The 15,185-nt window shown below is 35.5% G+C and overlaps 2 protein-coding genes across 3 annotated transcripts; one reads left to right on the forward strand and one right to left on the reverse strand.

Moving 5' to 3' along the window:
• Positions 1–1,420: 1,420 nt before the first annotated feature.
• LOC129951998 (epsilon-sarcoglycan) lies at positions 1,421–4,438 on the reverse strand. 2 transcript variants are annotated; one of them, XM_056064408.1, is made up of 5 exons: positions 3,669–4,438; positions 3,202–3,606; positions 2,933–3,001; positions 1,878–2,012; positions 1,421–1,821 (listed from the first exon to the last, which is right to left on the reverse strand). In XM_056064408.1, the coding sequence occupies exons 1-5, from the start codon at positions 4,223–4,225 to the stop codon at positions 1,713–1,715; spliced, it is 1,275 nt and encodes a 424-aa protein (XP_055920383.1). In that variant the 5' UTR covers positions 4,226–4,438; the 3' UTR covers positions 1,421–1,712. The 2 variants fall into 2 exon arrangements, with proteins under 2 accessions (XP_055920383.1, XP_055920384.1); XM_056064409.1 differs by lacking the exon at positions 2,933–3,001 and having other exon boundaries at positions 1,432–1,821; positions 3,669–4,437.
• Positions 4,439–9,280: 4,842 nt separating this feature from the next.
• LOC129949779 (dolichyl-phosphate beta-glucosyltransferase) lies at positions 9,281–11,023 on the forward strand. The gene is made up of 6 exons (XM_056061425.1): positions 9,281–9,592; positions 9,653–9,827; positions 9,897–10,102; positions 10,169–10,356; positions 10,415–10,552; positions 10,610–11,023. Exons 1-6 carry the CDS (start codon positions 9,518–9,520, stop codon positions 10,812–10,814), a joined length of 987 nt encoding a protein of 328 aa, XP_055917400.1. The 5' UTR covers positions 9,281–9,517; the 3' UTR covers positions 10,815–11,023.
• Positions 11,024–15,185: the final 4,162 nt, after the last annotated feature.

Below are 15,185 nucleotides of genomic sequence, written 5' to 3' on the forward strand. Positions count from 1 at the left end.
ACAAATGTTTGATAGGAATTTTTGAGAAAAAGAGGTTAATTCTTCTAAAAATTAATTTTTCTGATGTCAATAGTTGATTTTATTATGTTAAGAAATAAAACTGAATCGTGTAACATTTCTCAAAGCAATACAAATATTCAATGATAGCAATAATGGTCGGTTATTGAGTGACAGGTTTCAATACTGAAAACCAATGAATAACTAAGACCTGTCCATTAATCTTAAATATGACTTATTAAGCAATTATAGCTATTATTGGTTTTCATCATTAAAACCAATCACTAGAATTTGACAGATTTGTTATAGCTTTCATTTAAAACCAATGAAATATCTGGAAAAATGTTTACATCTCAAAACATTCAGTTTATAGACGAAATTCTTTTTACACACTTTTTATAAAAATAAATAAATATATTTTACTGGGCATATTAATTTAGTTCTGAGAAGGTGTTTTCAATGAGGTATCCAACCTGTCAATTTTATTTTCAATGCTCCACTTTAAACTTAAATATACTAAATTAGGTGGCTCAACATTCCGTAGAGAACTAGTGCATAGGGACCTAAAACTCTCAACCATTACTGTGTGCGAGTACTGATGTCAGGGATGAACAATTATGCTTGATTTTTATCAGGAATTTTTGTTCAATGATGGAAGTTTTCAATGAAGGTTAAAGCGACCTGTCAAAAAATTAAAGTGAGGAAAACATGAGAGTTTTTAATTCGGGGCGAATAAAGTTTGACAAGGAGCCACAGCCAAACACCATTCACCACCGAAACCAAAACCAGCGATTATTTTACTCGTTGCGAGTTGTATATTAGGATTTTAAAAGTAAAAGTATGTATCATAAATCAAATAGAAACTATATTGCTATCGTTTTGTTAAGAATTTGTGTGGAAATATGTCTTCAAAAGTATATTAACTCACATTTTGTAATTCATTCGTCGTTCGTTGGTCGCTCTCATGTGAATACTACTTAACAGCTGATAAACTCTTAAAACCTTTATTATTTTGAGTGTCATGGTACAAATCTTTTAGAACAATTTTTAATCACTCTGATTAGAGAATCCAATGAATTGCGTAAGTAGGTAATTTCATTTCAGTTTTGACAATCTACCCATGTTATGTCAAAAAATCACTTCAAATCTATAAGAAATGTATTCATTTAATTCTGTAATTTGTATGATTAACTCTAAAAAATATATATTTGTTTGTCTCAAAACGTTAATGAGCTATTTAAGACGGTTGTTGGTACAAATTACTTTCTTAAATAAAACACAAAACACTTTTTGGTATAATATGTAGATATTAATTTTATCGTTTTATTGAAAATGTTTATTTACTAACCAATGTTTATAAATAAGCTAAATTCAAACATTAAAAACTAACTTTTCAATTATATTCAGTAACTAAACCTCAACTTTTGTATAGCTACTTTAACTTTAAACGTAATTTTTGAATCTACCTAAAAAAGATGTTAAAACTAAAAAACTTTGTTGTATTCTTAATTCATTAACTTATTAAAATCTCAAAATATGGTAAATTTCCTTTAAATAGTCTTGTATGCAAAACTATCGTAGATATGGTAATACAATCTATGTGATATTATGTGCTTTCACTACTTTCAATATGTCTTAAGTCATACATTGATATATTTATTTGTCCATCTGCCAACAGCTTTTTTTTAGCAGTACAAAATCCTTGGAGATGATTGTCATATATCCACTCCGTTCTTTCCAACACTAGGTGATTTATATGGTGGTGGTTTAGGTCTCAAATAAGTATTCGGTGGGCTTTCATTGGCATAAATACTGTTATTTGGGCTTTAGAAATAATAAAATTAGATTTTTTAAAAATCATCACTGTCATTCTGTTTTACCTTTGTGAATGTAAACTGACATTATCCAAGAGTAAATTCGGATCCTTAAGGCTACGTAAAGTTGTCGTAGGTTGATTATTTGTTTCAGAACATTGTACCATTTGAACTGTTGACACAGAATGATTTTCCTTATCCCTGAAAAATAATTGAAGTTTTCTTAAAAATAAATTTTTAATACAAAATTGTAATGAAATAAATCAAATTAAAAAAAATAAAAGAAAAACTTATTAGATAAAACAAAACTAAAAACAAAACCAGTTATGTGACAGCTCTAAAGCTCATTTTGACAGTTTTAACATTGGCTCAATTTGACGGTGTTCACATAAGAATATTCTGAAGCATCTTATTTTAACGTTTCATACTATTTGTATATTTGTAATGAGACAGAATCACAAATTTGTTTTTTTAAATGAATTATAATTAGAAGAAATGCTATAACGTCAAAATGAGTTATCTTGTAAAAGTCAAGTGTAAGCCCCACCTAGAAATAATTGACAAGTTCTGACAGTCAGCTGCTGTTTCCGATTCAGAAATGTATTGTTGGAACACATTAGACACATCCATTTTATTTAAAATTTTAAATCAAAACAAAAGTCAAAACACCGAAAGTTACGAGTAAACAATTTTTTTTTTTTTCAATGAAAAAATTAAACGTCAAAATTTCGCAAGCAATTAATATGCCGGGCAATTAAATTGAGAACGAAGAGAGTGGAGAATTGTACTAAGAAAATGACACATTTCGTCGTTCAGCAGCGTATTGAAAAACGAAATTTTTCGTTTATGATTTCTTTATGTCATTTTTGTATGGGAATTCTCATTTGGCATCAGCAGCGTACTAGGCTTTATAAACAAACAAAATGTCATATTATTTATAAAATCGTTAACTCATGTTTAAGCTTAAATCTTTACACCTTGAAACTAAGCCTTATCTAAATATAATTCTTAATCCAATTCCTTTATATTTAGATTTTAGTATTAAAGAAAAAACAAACCAAATCAAAGCAGTTTAAGAGAATCAAAGCAAACTATTACATAAAATAAAAGCCGTCTTTTACCTGGCTTTTTTGTTATCCTCGCAAATATGAAAAATATTCGCAAAGAAATATTCTGACTGAGGATCATATCTTGAATAAATAAGAAATAATAATAGAAACAAAATAAAATACGATTTTAAATAGTTTTCGAATATCCCTTCCACCTCAAGACATCCCTGCCTTTAAAATGGAGTCAGGAGACATATGAAATCCTTAAAGCAAATTACTTAATTTTTTACATATCATTTGCTTCAAGGATTTAAAATTTTATATTTTCTTACTTAACTTACAATTTTTCATGTTGAAAACACAGTACCGCCGATAAAATACCTAAAAGCACAGCAAAAATCATTCCAGGGATGGCAAAAGCGAATGCGAACTCGTCGATGTAATTTCGCTGAGGTGCATCTTCTCTGGCAATACCGTGCCAACGATCTGTTCGTTTCAGAGTACTCAACTCAGATCCATGATATCCTTTCATTCCATGATTGTGGAAGAGGATTTCCGGTGAAATCTCAACTCCAATCATTTTAAAAGCACACCAATCCAGCTTAAATCCAGCGTTTTCGAAAATCTTTTGAACCGATGTTCTTTTATAGGTGCAAGAGGGAAGCTTGTAGAGTGGACGAACTTCCTCCTGGAGTTCCTTAAGTCGTGCAGAGAATTGGGCAAAGCTTCCCAAATGAACAATGACTCTATACAAAAAGTTTTTAATTGAAAAATTGGCATTCTCATTTAAGGTCTTAAAAAAACTCACCCTTCTCTCTGTTGAGGCTTCAATGGCAACCTGCCTCCCATGTTCACAGCCGATTCCATAAACACCAAACTCAAATCATTCTCACTCTCTGGCCACAAGTCCTTACGGAATATATTCCTTAAATTTTCCACCCTTCCCGGGTCCATGAGATGTACCCAATTCAGATTATCAATTTTCATTTGAATAACATTTGGCGATGGGAATTTGTGGTTGATGTAGATTGAGAGAACATTCTTTCGAGTTTCATAGTTCTGCCGATTTAGGGCAACAATATCGAGACTTATTTTCTTCCCAGCCAAACGGTCAGGGGGCGTTCCATAGAGGAATCCAGAGTGGTATTCATTGCTGTACATATACCGCAGCCAAATGGGCAGGTCTGGATAGCCCTCGATTGATGGCCTATAACGATATTGATCAGTGAGACCTTGATGTGTCCAATTGAACATGTGGGGTTCTATTTTAAAGGTGAAGAGCTCCCCCACTGATGCTTGCTCAATGGCCAGAGCAGCTCCAGCAAAGAAAATCCAGGAAAATACCAATTTCAACAACATTTTCATTCGAAAATTTTATCTTCCAACAAAAATTATTTATTTTTTTAAACAAATTCACAGTTTTTAACCATAAAAATACATATTTTCAAGTTTTCCTCTTTTCATCAAATTTTCCAAAAATAAAATCGATTTTTCACACACTGCGTTGTTGGAGCAAAACTTATGAAGAAGAAGAAAATGAATTTTCATTGATGATGGACTTTGGGGAACTGATTCTTAATGAAGGTGAGAGGAAAATTCTTCCCTGTCTGGTGTGTGTTTGATGATGTTTGCGGTGTCTGTTGTGGGTGTTATGAGCTTGGGTGGGTGGAATTTCGAACTGGCGGCTCTCTGTTATGGGATTTTCTTGAGAGAGGATTTTGTGAGAGATGGATTTTTTTGTTGTCATCAATTTAGAAAACCAAGAGATGTTACAATTTTGGATTCTGCCATACATTTAATATTAAGTATAATCATTTTTTAAATTACAAGCAAATAAAGTACCTACTATGGTACATTTTAAAATTTATGGTTCTTAAATGTAGGAACTGTCATTTAAGAACTTTCTACGGCAAGTATAAAAGAAATTCATTGTTAGACCAAATTTTAAAAAATGCTTAGATCCGAGGACCCACAATTTTATGCCAAATCCAAACTATCAGATTTAACCCTTAGAAAATTTGCGCATTTCTCACAAATCGCAGTAACGTGGAAAAGGTTTTAATGGTTTAGGTAGGAATTGGTTGCCAAAGATCTAACTTGACAGTTCTTTTATATTTGTATACCGTTGTAATTGCAAGATGGATGATTTCTTACTTAATTTTCATTTTCTTCGTTAAACGTAAATTCACTAGCGTTTTATTTTTTGTTCAGTTTTGTGCGTCTGGCAAAACAACTCAGTTCAATTTTTTTTATTGTTCAGTTCTCAGCTTGACATCACTGGACTAGTGTCATTTGTATTACCTGTCACTTTCAACTTTGACAACTTCAACAATATGTTTGCTAAATGGGATTTTCCATTGGTTAGATTGGGTCAAAACGTTATTTAAGTAAATTTATTTATTTTACCAATGTAATACACCAGAACATGCATGTGGTCTTCTGTCTTAGCATTTCTTAAGTATCGAAATCATTCTGCATTAGGGTTTTGGTTTATAATAATTATAAAAGTAAATTATTTGAAATCTTAATACTTTATGGTTTGATAAAAAATTATAATTAGTAAGGTTCAAAAACGTTCTATTTTTTGGTTTGAAACTTGAAAAGTTTGGCAGTCCCATTGTTTTATATGACTCAATAAAGTCCAAACTAACCTGTCAAATTATCTCGGTGGTTTATGAATTCCTTAAAAGTCCCTACGCTTTGAGGTGATAAGATAAGAAGAAAGTATGTCTTTACATTTTTGTTCAGTAAGGTTTAGCAATTCATCATAAATCGTTTGAAGCTAGAAAAATGAACAAATAGTTGACATTTGCTTTGACATAAAATAATTAATTGGTAAATGTCATAGAAAAGTGATTAAGCTGATTTTTTTGGTAAAATATGGTTTCTTCAATAAGCAAGCTTGTCTGAATGGGCGAAGAAAATTCTTAAACCATTATCACTTAACGTTCTAAGTCATATCAGCATAATCAGAATCTCACGTTTCATAAGGGACTCAAACTGGTTCCATTGAGATTAGGAGGAAGCCTCAAGATTCACAATGGGCCATTAAACTGGCCAAAGTGTGTCCCTTTATGTTATGTTGATGTTATTTTGGTTCCAACAAGACGGTATAACTTGTCAGACAGCGTCTAGCCTAGCCATTAATTTATTGAAAAGTCAATTTCGAAACACTTATGGCTGAATCACATACACGCTTCAGCTTCGGCTTCGCCTGACGTTTACTAGTTCAGCCATAGGAATTCAATGCATGCTATCACAATGTAGCTTCGACCTCACGTTTTGTTTGACAATCGTAAGGAAAAGAATGTAATGTAACGTAATGTGACTCCAAACGGAAGCTCTAGGTTAATTTTCTGAACATTTGCTTTGTCTGACAGCTCATCAGCAGGAAAAAAAATGTCAACAAACAAAATATTTGCTCTTTGGAGGGATGAAATAATAGAAATGTCATTCAAAGCAACCTCGAAGCAGGCCTAACGCAACGGAGACGAAGCCGAAGCTGAAGCGTGTATGTGTTTCAGCCATTACTTACTTACGGTGGCGCTACAGTCCTGTGTGAACTAGGGCCTCACCCAACAAACTTCTCCATCTAGCTCGGTCCCTAGCTAGATGTCTCCAGTTTCGCGCTCCAAGTTGGGTGAGGTCACTTTCAACTTGTGCGCGCCACCTGATCTATGACCCATCCATCTTAGTCGTTGGACTTTTACCCTTTTGGTTAAGTCGTCGTCCCATCTTCTCCTCCACTCCTCTTCGACGCATACGGGACCGTAGATCACACGAAGAATTTTTCTCTCGAACCGACCGACCCAAGGTGCTTTCATCTGCTTTTGTCAAAGCCCATGCTTCTGCACCGTATAGCAGGACGGGGATGACAAGGGTCTTATATAGCAACACTTTGTTCCCTCGCGAGAGGACTTTACCACTTTGCTTTCTTAGTCCAAAAAAACAGCGATTAACAAGAGTTATTCTGCGTTTGATCTCAGCTCTGTTGTTGTTTTTTGCGTTTACAGTGGAGCCTAGGTAGACGAAGTCCTTGACTACATCAAAGTTACGTGTGTCGATGGTGACTTTGTGTTTCCCTCATTAACCGTTAAGCCCATTTTTTCTGCCTCTGCCTCAATACTTACAAAAGCCCCATTGACATCACGCTGAATTCTTCTGATTATGTCAATGTCATCAGCATATGCTAGTAATTGGTCATCCTGTCAACGGACGAGTTTGGCAGAAATTAGACACGGCCTTGAAATCGATGAAAAGATGGTTACGAAGATTTCGAAAGTAGTAATGTAAACTGGCTCCTTTGATCGTGCGACTTAACGACTCTCGATTAATTTGTGTGAGGCTTTGTTAAGTAAATGCCAACAAAACAGCATAAGAAGCCTATTTTCAAGCCACCATAAATGCTATACGACCAGATTTATTGAAAAAAGTAGTGAAATTAAAACTGTACGATTGGTCTATGAAATATACCGGAAATTACTTTCGCACGCCAAGTTGGTTGAGGTCATCTCCTACCTGGGTGCGCCACCTGAGTCGCGGTCTTCCTCTCCTGCGCCGTCCATCGGGATTGGATTCGAAGACCTTCCGGGCTGGAGCGTTGATGTCCATCCGCTCTACATGACCTAGCCAACTAAGCCGTTGGACTTTAATTCTGCTAACTAGGTCAGTGTCGCTGTACAGCCCGTAGAGTTCGTCGTTATATCTTCTCCTCCATTCACCATCTATGCGTACGGGACCAAAAATCACCCGAAGAATTTTTCTCTCGAAGCATCCTAAAACGATCTCATCTTATTTTGACAGGGTCCAGGCCTCAGCGCCATAAATGAGAACCGGGATGATGAGTGTCTTATGGATGGTGATTTTAAATGCTCGAGAGTACTTTACTTTTCAATTACTTTCTAAGTCTAAAGAAGCAGCAGCGATTTGCAAGAGTTATTTTTCGTTTGATTTCAGCGCTGGTGTCGTTGTCTATGTTCATAGCGGACAAAGTCCTTAACTAACTGACGTTTTTTCCAAGACGTCGTTGTTCAATGTCCTTTTTTTATGACAGCATATTCTTGGTCTTGCGCTCATTGACCACTAAACCCATCTTCTTTGCTTCCGTCGCAATGCTCAAAAACGCTCCACCCACATCACGCTTTCATCTGCCAGTATCATTTGCGTATAAGTTTGACAGGAATGCCAAAACTGGACATTGCTCTGTAGAGCTCTTCCCTATAGATGCTGTCATACGCGGCTTTAAAATCGATAAAGAGATGGTGGATTTGAAGTTCCTGGGTTTTTTCCAAGATCTGCCGTAGTGTGAATCTTTGGTCGTTAGTGGACTTTCCTGGTCTGAAGCCACACGGATAATTACCTATCAGGTTGTTGACGAACGGCTTCAGACGTCCACATAATATGGCAGAGAGGATCTTATACGCAATGTTAAGAAGACTGGTTTTGTATGACGTCTCTCTATAATTTAAAATTTAATTGAAGTCACTTACGTCATTGGTAGATATTTGAGATGAACCAAACTTTAAGCGTTTTCGTCTAGATGAAAAAATAACTAATTTTTAACTGTCAACGAAGAATTATTTATGTCAAAAAATGTATCCTGGATCTGTTAACGATTTCTTTTTAAAACCAAAATGTCAAACATAAATTAAAATCTAAATCTCAAATCAGGATTTTAGAACTATCAGATTAAAATCCTTTAAAAATGAAAAACAAATATAAATGAAATGTTGTCCAGCACTGAATGTGGCACCTTGATACAATATTTGATTTTAAATTGATATAAAATCTTAAGTTGTTTCCGCTTATAAACTATTTATAATTGAAGGGAGTAGTACCCGTGGCATGATGGTTAGTGCGTTGGACTGTCATGCAAGGGGTCTTGGGTTCAATCCCTGCCTGTGCCACCTTAATTAAAAAAAAAAAAAATAATAATAATTTTCGCGGGTACTGCCTCTTGCGAGGAATTGACAAATCCTTCAAGAGTAATTCTTGTCATGAAAAAGTGCTTTCTCAAACTAGCCGTTCGGATTCGGCCTAAAATTGTAGGTCCCTTCCATTCCTGACAACAGTACTCGCACACAGGAATGGATGAGAGTTGTAAGTCACTAGGCCCTGGTTCACAACGGACTGTTGCACCACCCCATTTGATTTGATTTGATAATTGAAGGGATGACATGTAAATATATGACGTTCAAACTTGAAAAATCGTAAAATTCGATTTTATAATTTTTTCTTTTTATTGTTCTATAAACAAAAAGTGAAATACGAATTGGCACCACTGAAATAGGAAATTACTCTCAAAATTCAAAAATTCCCTCTCACAGTTGATTGTTTTTTGACAGATTGCGTTGTAAACAAATAAACAAACCCCCACTCTCTCCGTCCGACACTGGAAATGCAACACTGACCGCTGACACATCAGTTCAATCATTCCAATTGTCATTTTTATCACAAAAATCGGTTGCTTCGTCTTCGTTTCGTATTTCGTTGCTTGCAAAACATGTATCGTCGTACTTTCTGAAGAAGTTTACATATTTTTGATCTTTTAAAAATCAAGTGTCCAACCTACGTGGCAAATTAATTAACAAATAAATTAAATGCTTCAATTATAAATATTCTTATCAAATTAAAACAATACATTAAAAACACATAAAAATGATGCCCTTGGCAGATTTCATGCAGATGATTCTGTTTATAGGATCGGCATTTTTTGTTTCCCTGGTGCTGGCGGTAAGTGCTATCTGAAATCCTTTTTGTGAAGTTGAAAAATCATGCACCTTTCATCCACAGCTAGTTATTATCCAAAAATCCATAACAAGTCCATTCCCCATAATAAAGCGCCACAAAGAAGAAAAATACTTTGTCGATCCAAATTCTATCAAAAAAGTTGATTTTCCATCTATAGACGATGAACCGAGTGTGGATCTGAGTGTTGTGATACCCGCATACGAGGAGGAGAATAGATGTTGGATATTTTAATCATTTTTCACGTGACTAGTAACACAAAAAACGTTTAAATTGCTTTCTGTTTCAGTGCCAAAGATGCTTGACGAATGTATGGAGTATTTAGAGAATCGATCTAAATCTGGAGAGTTCACCTATGAAGTGATTGTTGTGAGTGACGGCAGCCGTGATGGAACTGTGTCACTGGCATTGAAATATTCCAAAAAGTACACGGCCGAGAAGCTGAGAGTTCTCGAGCTGATTGAGAATCGCGGCAAAGGGGGAGCTGTTCGAATTGTAAATAAACTTTATTCATAATCTTTCTTATCAAAATCTCATCACCTTGACCTAATGTCCTTCTAGGGAATGCTAAGTAGCAGAGGTAAATGCTTGCTCTTTGCTGACGCTGATGGTGCTACCAAGTTCTCTGATTATGCTAAACTCGAGGACAGCTTGAAATCCATTACAACAGATTGGAATGTCAACGCAGTGATTGTTGGTTCAAGGGCACATATGGAAGATGAAGCTATTGCTACAAGGACTTTCTTTAGGTTGAAATACCTACCAAATTTTTAATCTAGAAGAAATATTGAATTTCTTTTATTTTAGAACATTCCTGATGCATGGTTTCCACTTTTTGGTTTGGTTATTCGCTGTCAAATCCATTCGAGATACCCAATGTGGATTCAAACTTCTTACACGTTCCGCTGCCAAGAAACTTTTCAAGAGTTTGCATGTAGAGAGATGGTAATTCAACATTTTCTTTTCAAAAGGCTCTGATAGTTAACTTTCAACTTTTTTCAGGGCTTTTGATGTTGAACTGCTTTATATCGCTGAAAAACTCAAAATTCCAATAAAAGAAATCGCTGTAACTTGGACTGAAATTGAAGGATCTAAACTTTCACCATTCTGGTCATGGCTTCAGATGGGTATTGATTTGTTCTTGATTTGGTTCCGTTATCTGTGTGGAGCATGGAAAATCCAAGAAGAAAAATCACATTCTTCCTAAGAAACTTGATCTAAAAAAACCTTTCCCCAAATGTGCGTTCCTTCGAAAGGGCATAGAATTCTGTGTAAAATTATTAATTTTTATACTTTTACCTTAAGATAAAAACTGTATTCTAGTTTAGATGATAGAAAAATATGCATTTTTTGAATATTAAATATTAATACAAAATATATAAATAAATATAATCTTTATAAATGGAAGCCACAATATACCTACTATAGAGCTTTTTTTAGGGAAACGAAATGCCGAATCGCCGTATTTGAGTCTTTTGGATAGAATTGAAAAAAGAACTTTGAAAATGCTAGGCAGCCGTTCTATTACTAAGATATTTGCTTCTCTTGAAAACCACCGCAACAACATAATACCCGTACTGTTAGTACTGTTATACTCATCAGTTTACTCTTCAGCCTAATTTCAGGATGTACTGTTAAGTATAGGGATTCTTTCTCTAGCCGCACTTCAAGAATGTGTAACGTTATAATCTGCATCTTTAAAAAAGGTGCAGATTATGATGCAATTGTTCAAATACTGCACGTGATGAAACTTGGCTGTTAACATGAATAAGTCGGGGAGAATATTATTTAACAAAAGTATAATTGCTTGACATGCACTTTGGTTGACGACTTTCATCAATCTGATATAGAGATGATTTGCATAGAAGTTAAAACTGAGACAGGACTGCTATACATTATCGCCACATACATATTGTTACGGTAAATTTTACCGCAACAAAAACCAGCCTTTAGCTGTTTTCTTTTTCCCGTTGTGGCTGCAAAATATCGGCAAAGTTGAGGGCAACCATGGTCTCATCAACCACAGGTGTACCTAGCCTTTATTTTGCAAAAGCAACAAAAACAGGTGATCGAGTTCGAGAACGAGTTCTTTCGACAAGGTCGAAAATGCCGGCGGATGAGCCGAAGAAGTATGCGGTCAGGCGGACCCTACTTAACAACAACAATGTATTTTTATTTTAACCATTCTTACTTTAACGTAGATTTAATAATAATATAACATTTAATCGTTTATGTAAAAAATGGGTTTTTAACGCCGCGTTTTTAAAGTCGATTAATTTAATTTTTGGTACGAAATTCACACCTCGAACCTCGCGCGATATTAATAGTAATAGGAAAATGCCTAGTTTAGACTTCTTCTCGATTTTTGTTTTTCTTTACACTTTCTCGAGAAATAAGAATAGTTGGGAAGGGGTCTGAACTCGCCATTATGTTTCGGCAAGTTTTGGAAACTCATCCAACAACTTGTTGAAACCGTGATTGTGTGTGTGGAAGTAAAGTTTCGCTGAGAGTCAACAACGGTGGCTTTCCTGATGAGCGTAAAGCTTCCAGGAAGCCGCGATACCGTGACCGACAATCACGAAAACGGATGCTTGTGTTGTATGAATGTGTGTGTGTCTGGAATGGTCGAGGGAGGAAGAATAAGTTTTTAAATTAGCTTGGAAGGCACTCTAAAAAGAGCCTTTCAAGCGACAAGAAAAAGAAGAGGAAAAAGTTCGAGGAATTTTCAAGAAGAAAAGAAAAATTGAGAAGAAGCATAGGAAATCTAAAGGTCGAGGAAATTAAAAAGGAAAATTAAAGATTCGAGGATCGAGTTGTGAAGAGTGTGGAAAAAGAGGAAAATAGGAAAGGAGACAAAGGAAAAGATAAGTAGTTCATTTCTTTTGTTTAGTTGTTCGGTTCGTCGATATATATATATATACGTATATAAACGCGTCCGGTGTTAAAACCCCATTTTCTTTTTTTTTAGTTTGTTTTTTTAATTATTTCAATTTTTGTAATTTTCATTTTTTTTATTTTGAAAACATTTTGGGTTTTAATCCAGGGATCTTCAATCCCACGGTTTCCCAAAGAAATAAATTTATAAGTCAAAAGTCAAACGTTTATCATTTTTTTTTATTCGCTTCACTCATCATAAGAGTTTTGGAATTTTCTTCTTCGGTTTGTAAAAAAAAAAATTCCTGGCGCCCACTTTTATTGCAACGTACCCCACTGTAGGTACTTGTAATAACATAATTTCAAATTATAACAATTTGATTGATTTTATAAATCAATCAACATTGTTCTAATTAACATAAATAAATTCTTCCAAACGAACCCAGCCCAGCTGAGCAGCCGCGGGTACAGCTTCGTCAACGAGCTGTATTGTTGCCCTTTTTTCGTTCTCTTCTTTGTGTCGCATTCGTACTCGGTTGAGTGCGAGTTGCATCGTCGTTCGTCGCTACGCAGCCGCCGTCGTCAGTTGAGTTTGTTTCGGTTTATTTTGTTGTGATAATTTGTTTCGATTTGTTAATATTATATTAATTATAATTAATAATAATAGTTATAAAAGAAAAAAAAAAGTGTAACAAATTGGAGCCCAACGTGTGGGGCAGAGTGGAAGAATTTCGTGCTATATTTCGTATCGTGTTTTTATTAATTGTTTAACGTTAAATAGAACATTTCATTCCCCTTGTTTTTTTTTATAGGTATTTGATTCGAGTGTTTTAGTTCCAGTGGAAAATCTTTGGAGGTGTTTTTTAAGAGGTGTTGTCCCTGAAAGAAACAAATAGTGAAATTTCATCGAGGGAGTTTTCAAAAGTGATAAACAAATCGCAAGTATTATTCTTTTGATTGTGAGGTGTAAACTCGTTTTTTTATTATTATTGTTTTTTTATATTTGTTTTTTATATTTGTTTTTAATCATTTTTTTTGGTCGACATTTTGTCTTCCATAATTTTTGTTGTTTATTTGAGTGTCTTTTCTTACTCGGGTGATAGATTTTATTTCAGAGTGTTTTCTAGTTTTTGAGTGAAAGTTAATTTCAAAATTTTCAAAGAGTTGAGTGTAGTTAGTGCGAGTTGGTGTGACCATCCCAATTTTTTTTGATTACTATTAGAATTTGTTAGGAAATAATTTTGGACTTTTTTATTTTTAACTTTTTTTTGAATTAACAAAAATAAATTCATTCACTAATCAGAATTTTCAGTTTAGGTTTGCCAAGTAGATTTTTCTTAAAATATTTTTTTTTATAAATATTTTTTTTAAAAGTTTTTGTGTTAGTTAAAATGAATATTGGTAGGTTAGCGCAGGACGAATTGGCCTACGAAATGAAGGTCAGAGGACTAAAAGTAGGGACAGTTGAGGAAATGCGGAAGGCATTGAGGTCATCGAGGTTACTCGTTAAGAGGAACTCGATGGACGTTAGTTTAGTTTACCCCTTCACTTATGAAGAGGATGTCGAGGCAATAGAAGCCAAGATTGAGGAGATTAGGGTCCTTCTTAAAGTACCTCCGAGGAATCCAAAGTCATCGGAGTACATTAAGATAGTGACAAAGATTGAATGGTGTATAGGCAGGTTAGCTAGGACACCTTGTGAGGCCGAAGATGAAGAAGATGAAGTTAGTTCACTTCGGAACAAGGTTTTGTGTCTGTTAGGAGATCTCACTGGTGATAGTGAGAATAGCGATAGGGAAGAGGAAGTGGAGAAAGAAAAGACTCCACTTAGGATTCAAACCCAACTTCAGACACAAGTTGGTCAGACCCAAGGTGTTGGTTCGCGGTCTGCGTTAGGGCCTACTACAGTGACGTTGGCTGAGCCAAGAGTTGGTGTCAGTAGTCCTGCAGTAGGGAACATACCAATAGGCAATAGGGTCGATAGGGGTGACACTTCTGTTGAACAAATGGTCGTTCAACAGAAATGCACCGAACGTTTAGGGAAGTGGGGGGTGAAGTTTACTGGTGACTCAGGTGGAGCATCAGTAAATTCATTCCTGGAAAGAGTGGAGGAACTTCGTCTGGCTAACGATGTTCCTGAAAGCCACCTTTTTAAATCCGCTTCGGAGCTTTTGGCTGGTAGGGCACTTATGTGGTTTAGGTCGGTTAGGGAAGATTTAGGGGATTGGCAGGAACTCGTCAAGGAACTCAAAGCGGAGTTCCTTCCTGCGAATTACGATGATCTCTTGTTGGAGGAGATTAATCGGCGTTCGCAGGGAAAGGAGGAAACTTTCGGCGCGTATCTTACCACGATGAGGACATTGTTTCGAAGATTATCGGAACCTTTGTCAGAGGGAAGGATGCTTTCGATATTAAGGAAAAACGTAGATCCCTTTTATCAGGTGCAGATAGCTAGTGCCAAACCAAAGACGGTTAAGGAACTTGCTATCTTAGGTAGGGAACTGGACACCCTTAAGGTGAACGTAGATAGTTTTACCCCACCTTCTAGAAGCAAAAATTTGTTGGAACCGGAGTGCGGTTACCAACCTAGTTCGTCTGGACAACACCGAGTAGCGGCTGTTGCTCCAGTTTCCGAGAATCCACTTAGGCAGTCGGTTAGGTGTCACAATTGTAATAGGGAAGGACATATAGCTTCGCGATGCAC

Source organism: Eupeodes corollae, chromosome 3, assembly GCF_945859685.1.
Source record: "Eupeodes corollae chromosome 3, idEupCoro1.1, whole genome shotgun sequence".
Taxonomy (NCBI): domain Eukaryota; kingdom Metazoa; phylum Arthropoda; class Insecta; order Diptera; family Syrphidae; genus Eupeodes; species Eupeodes corollae.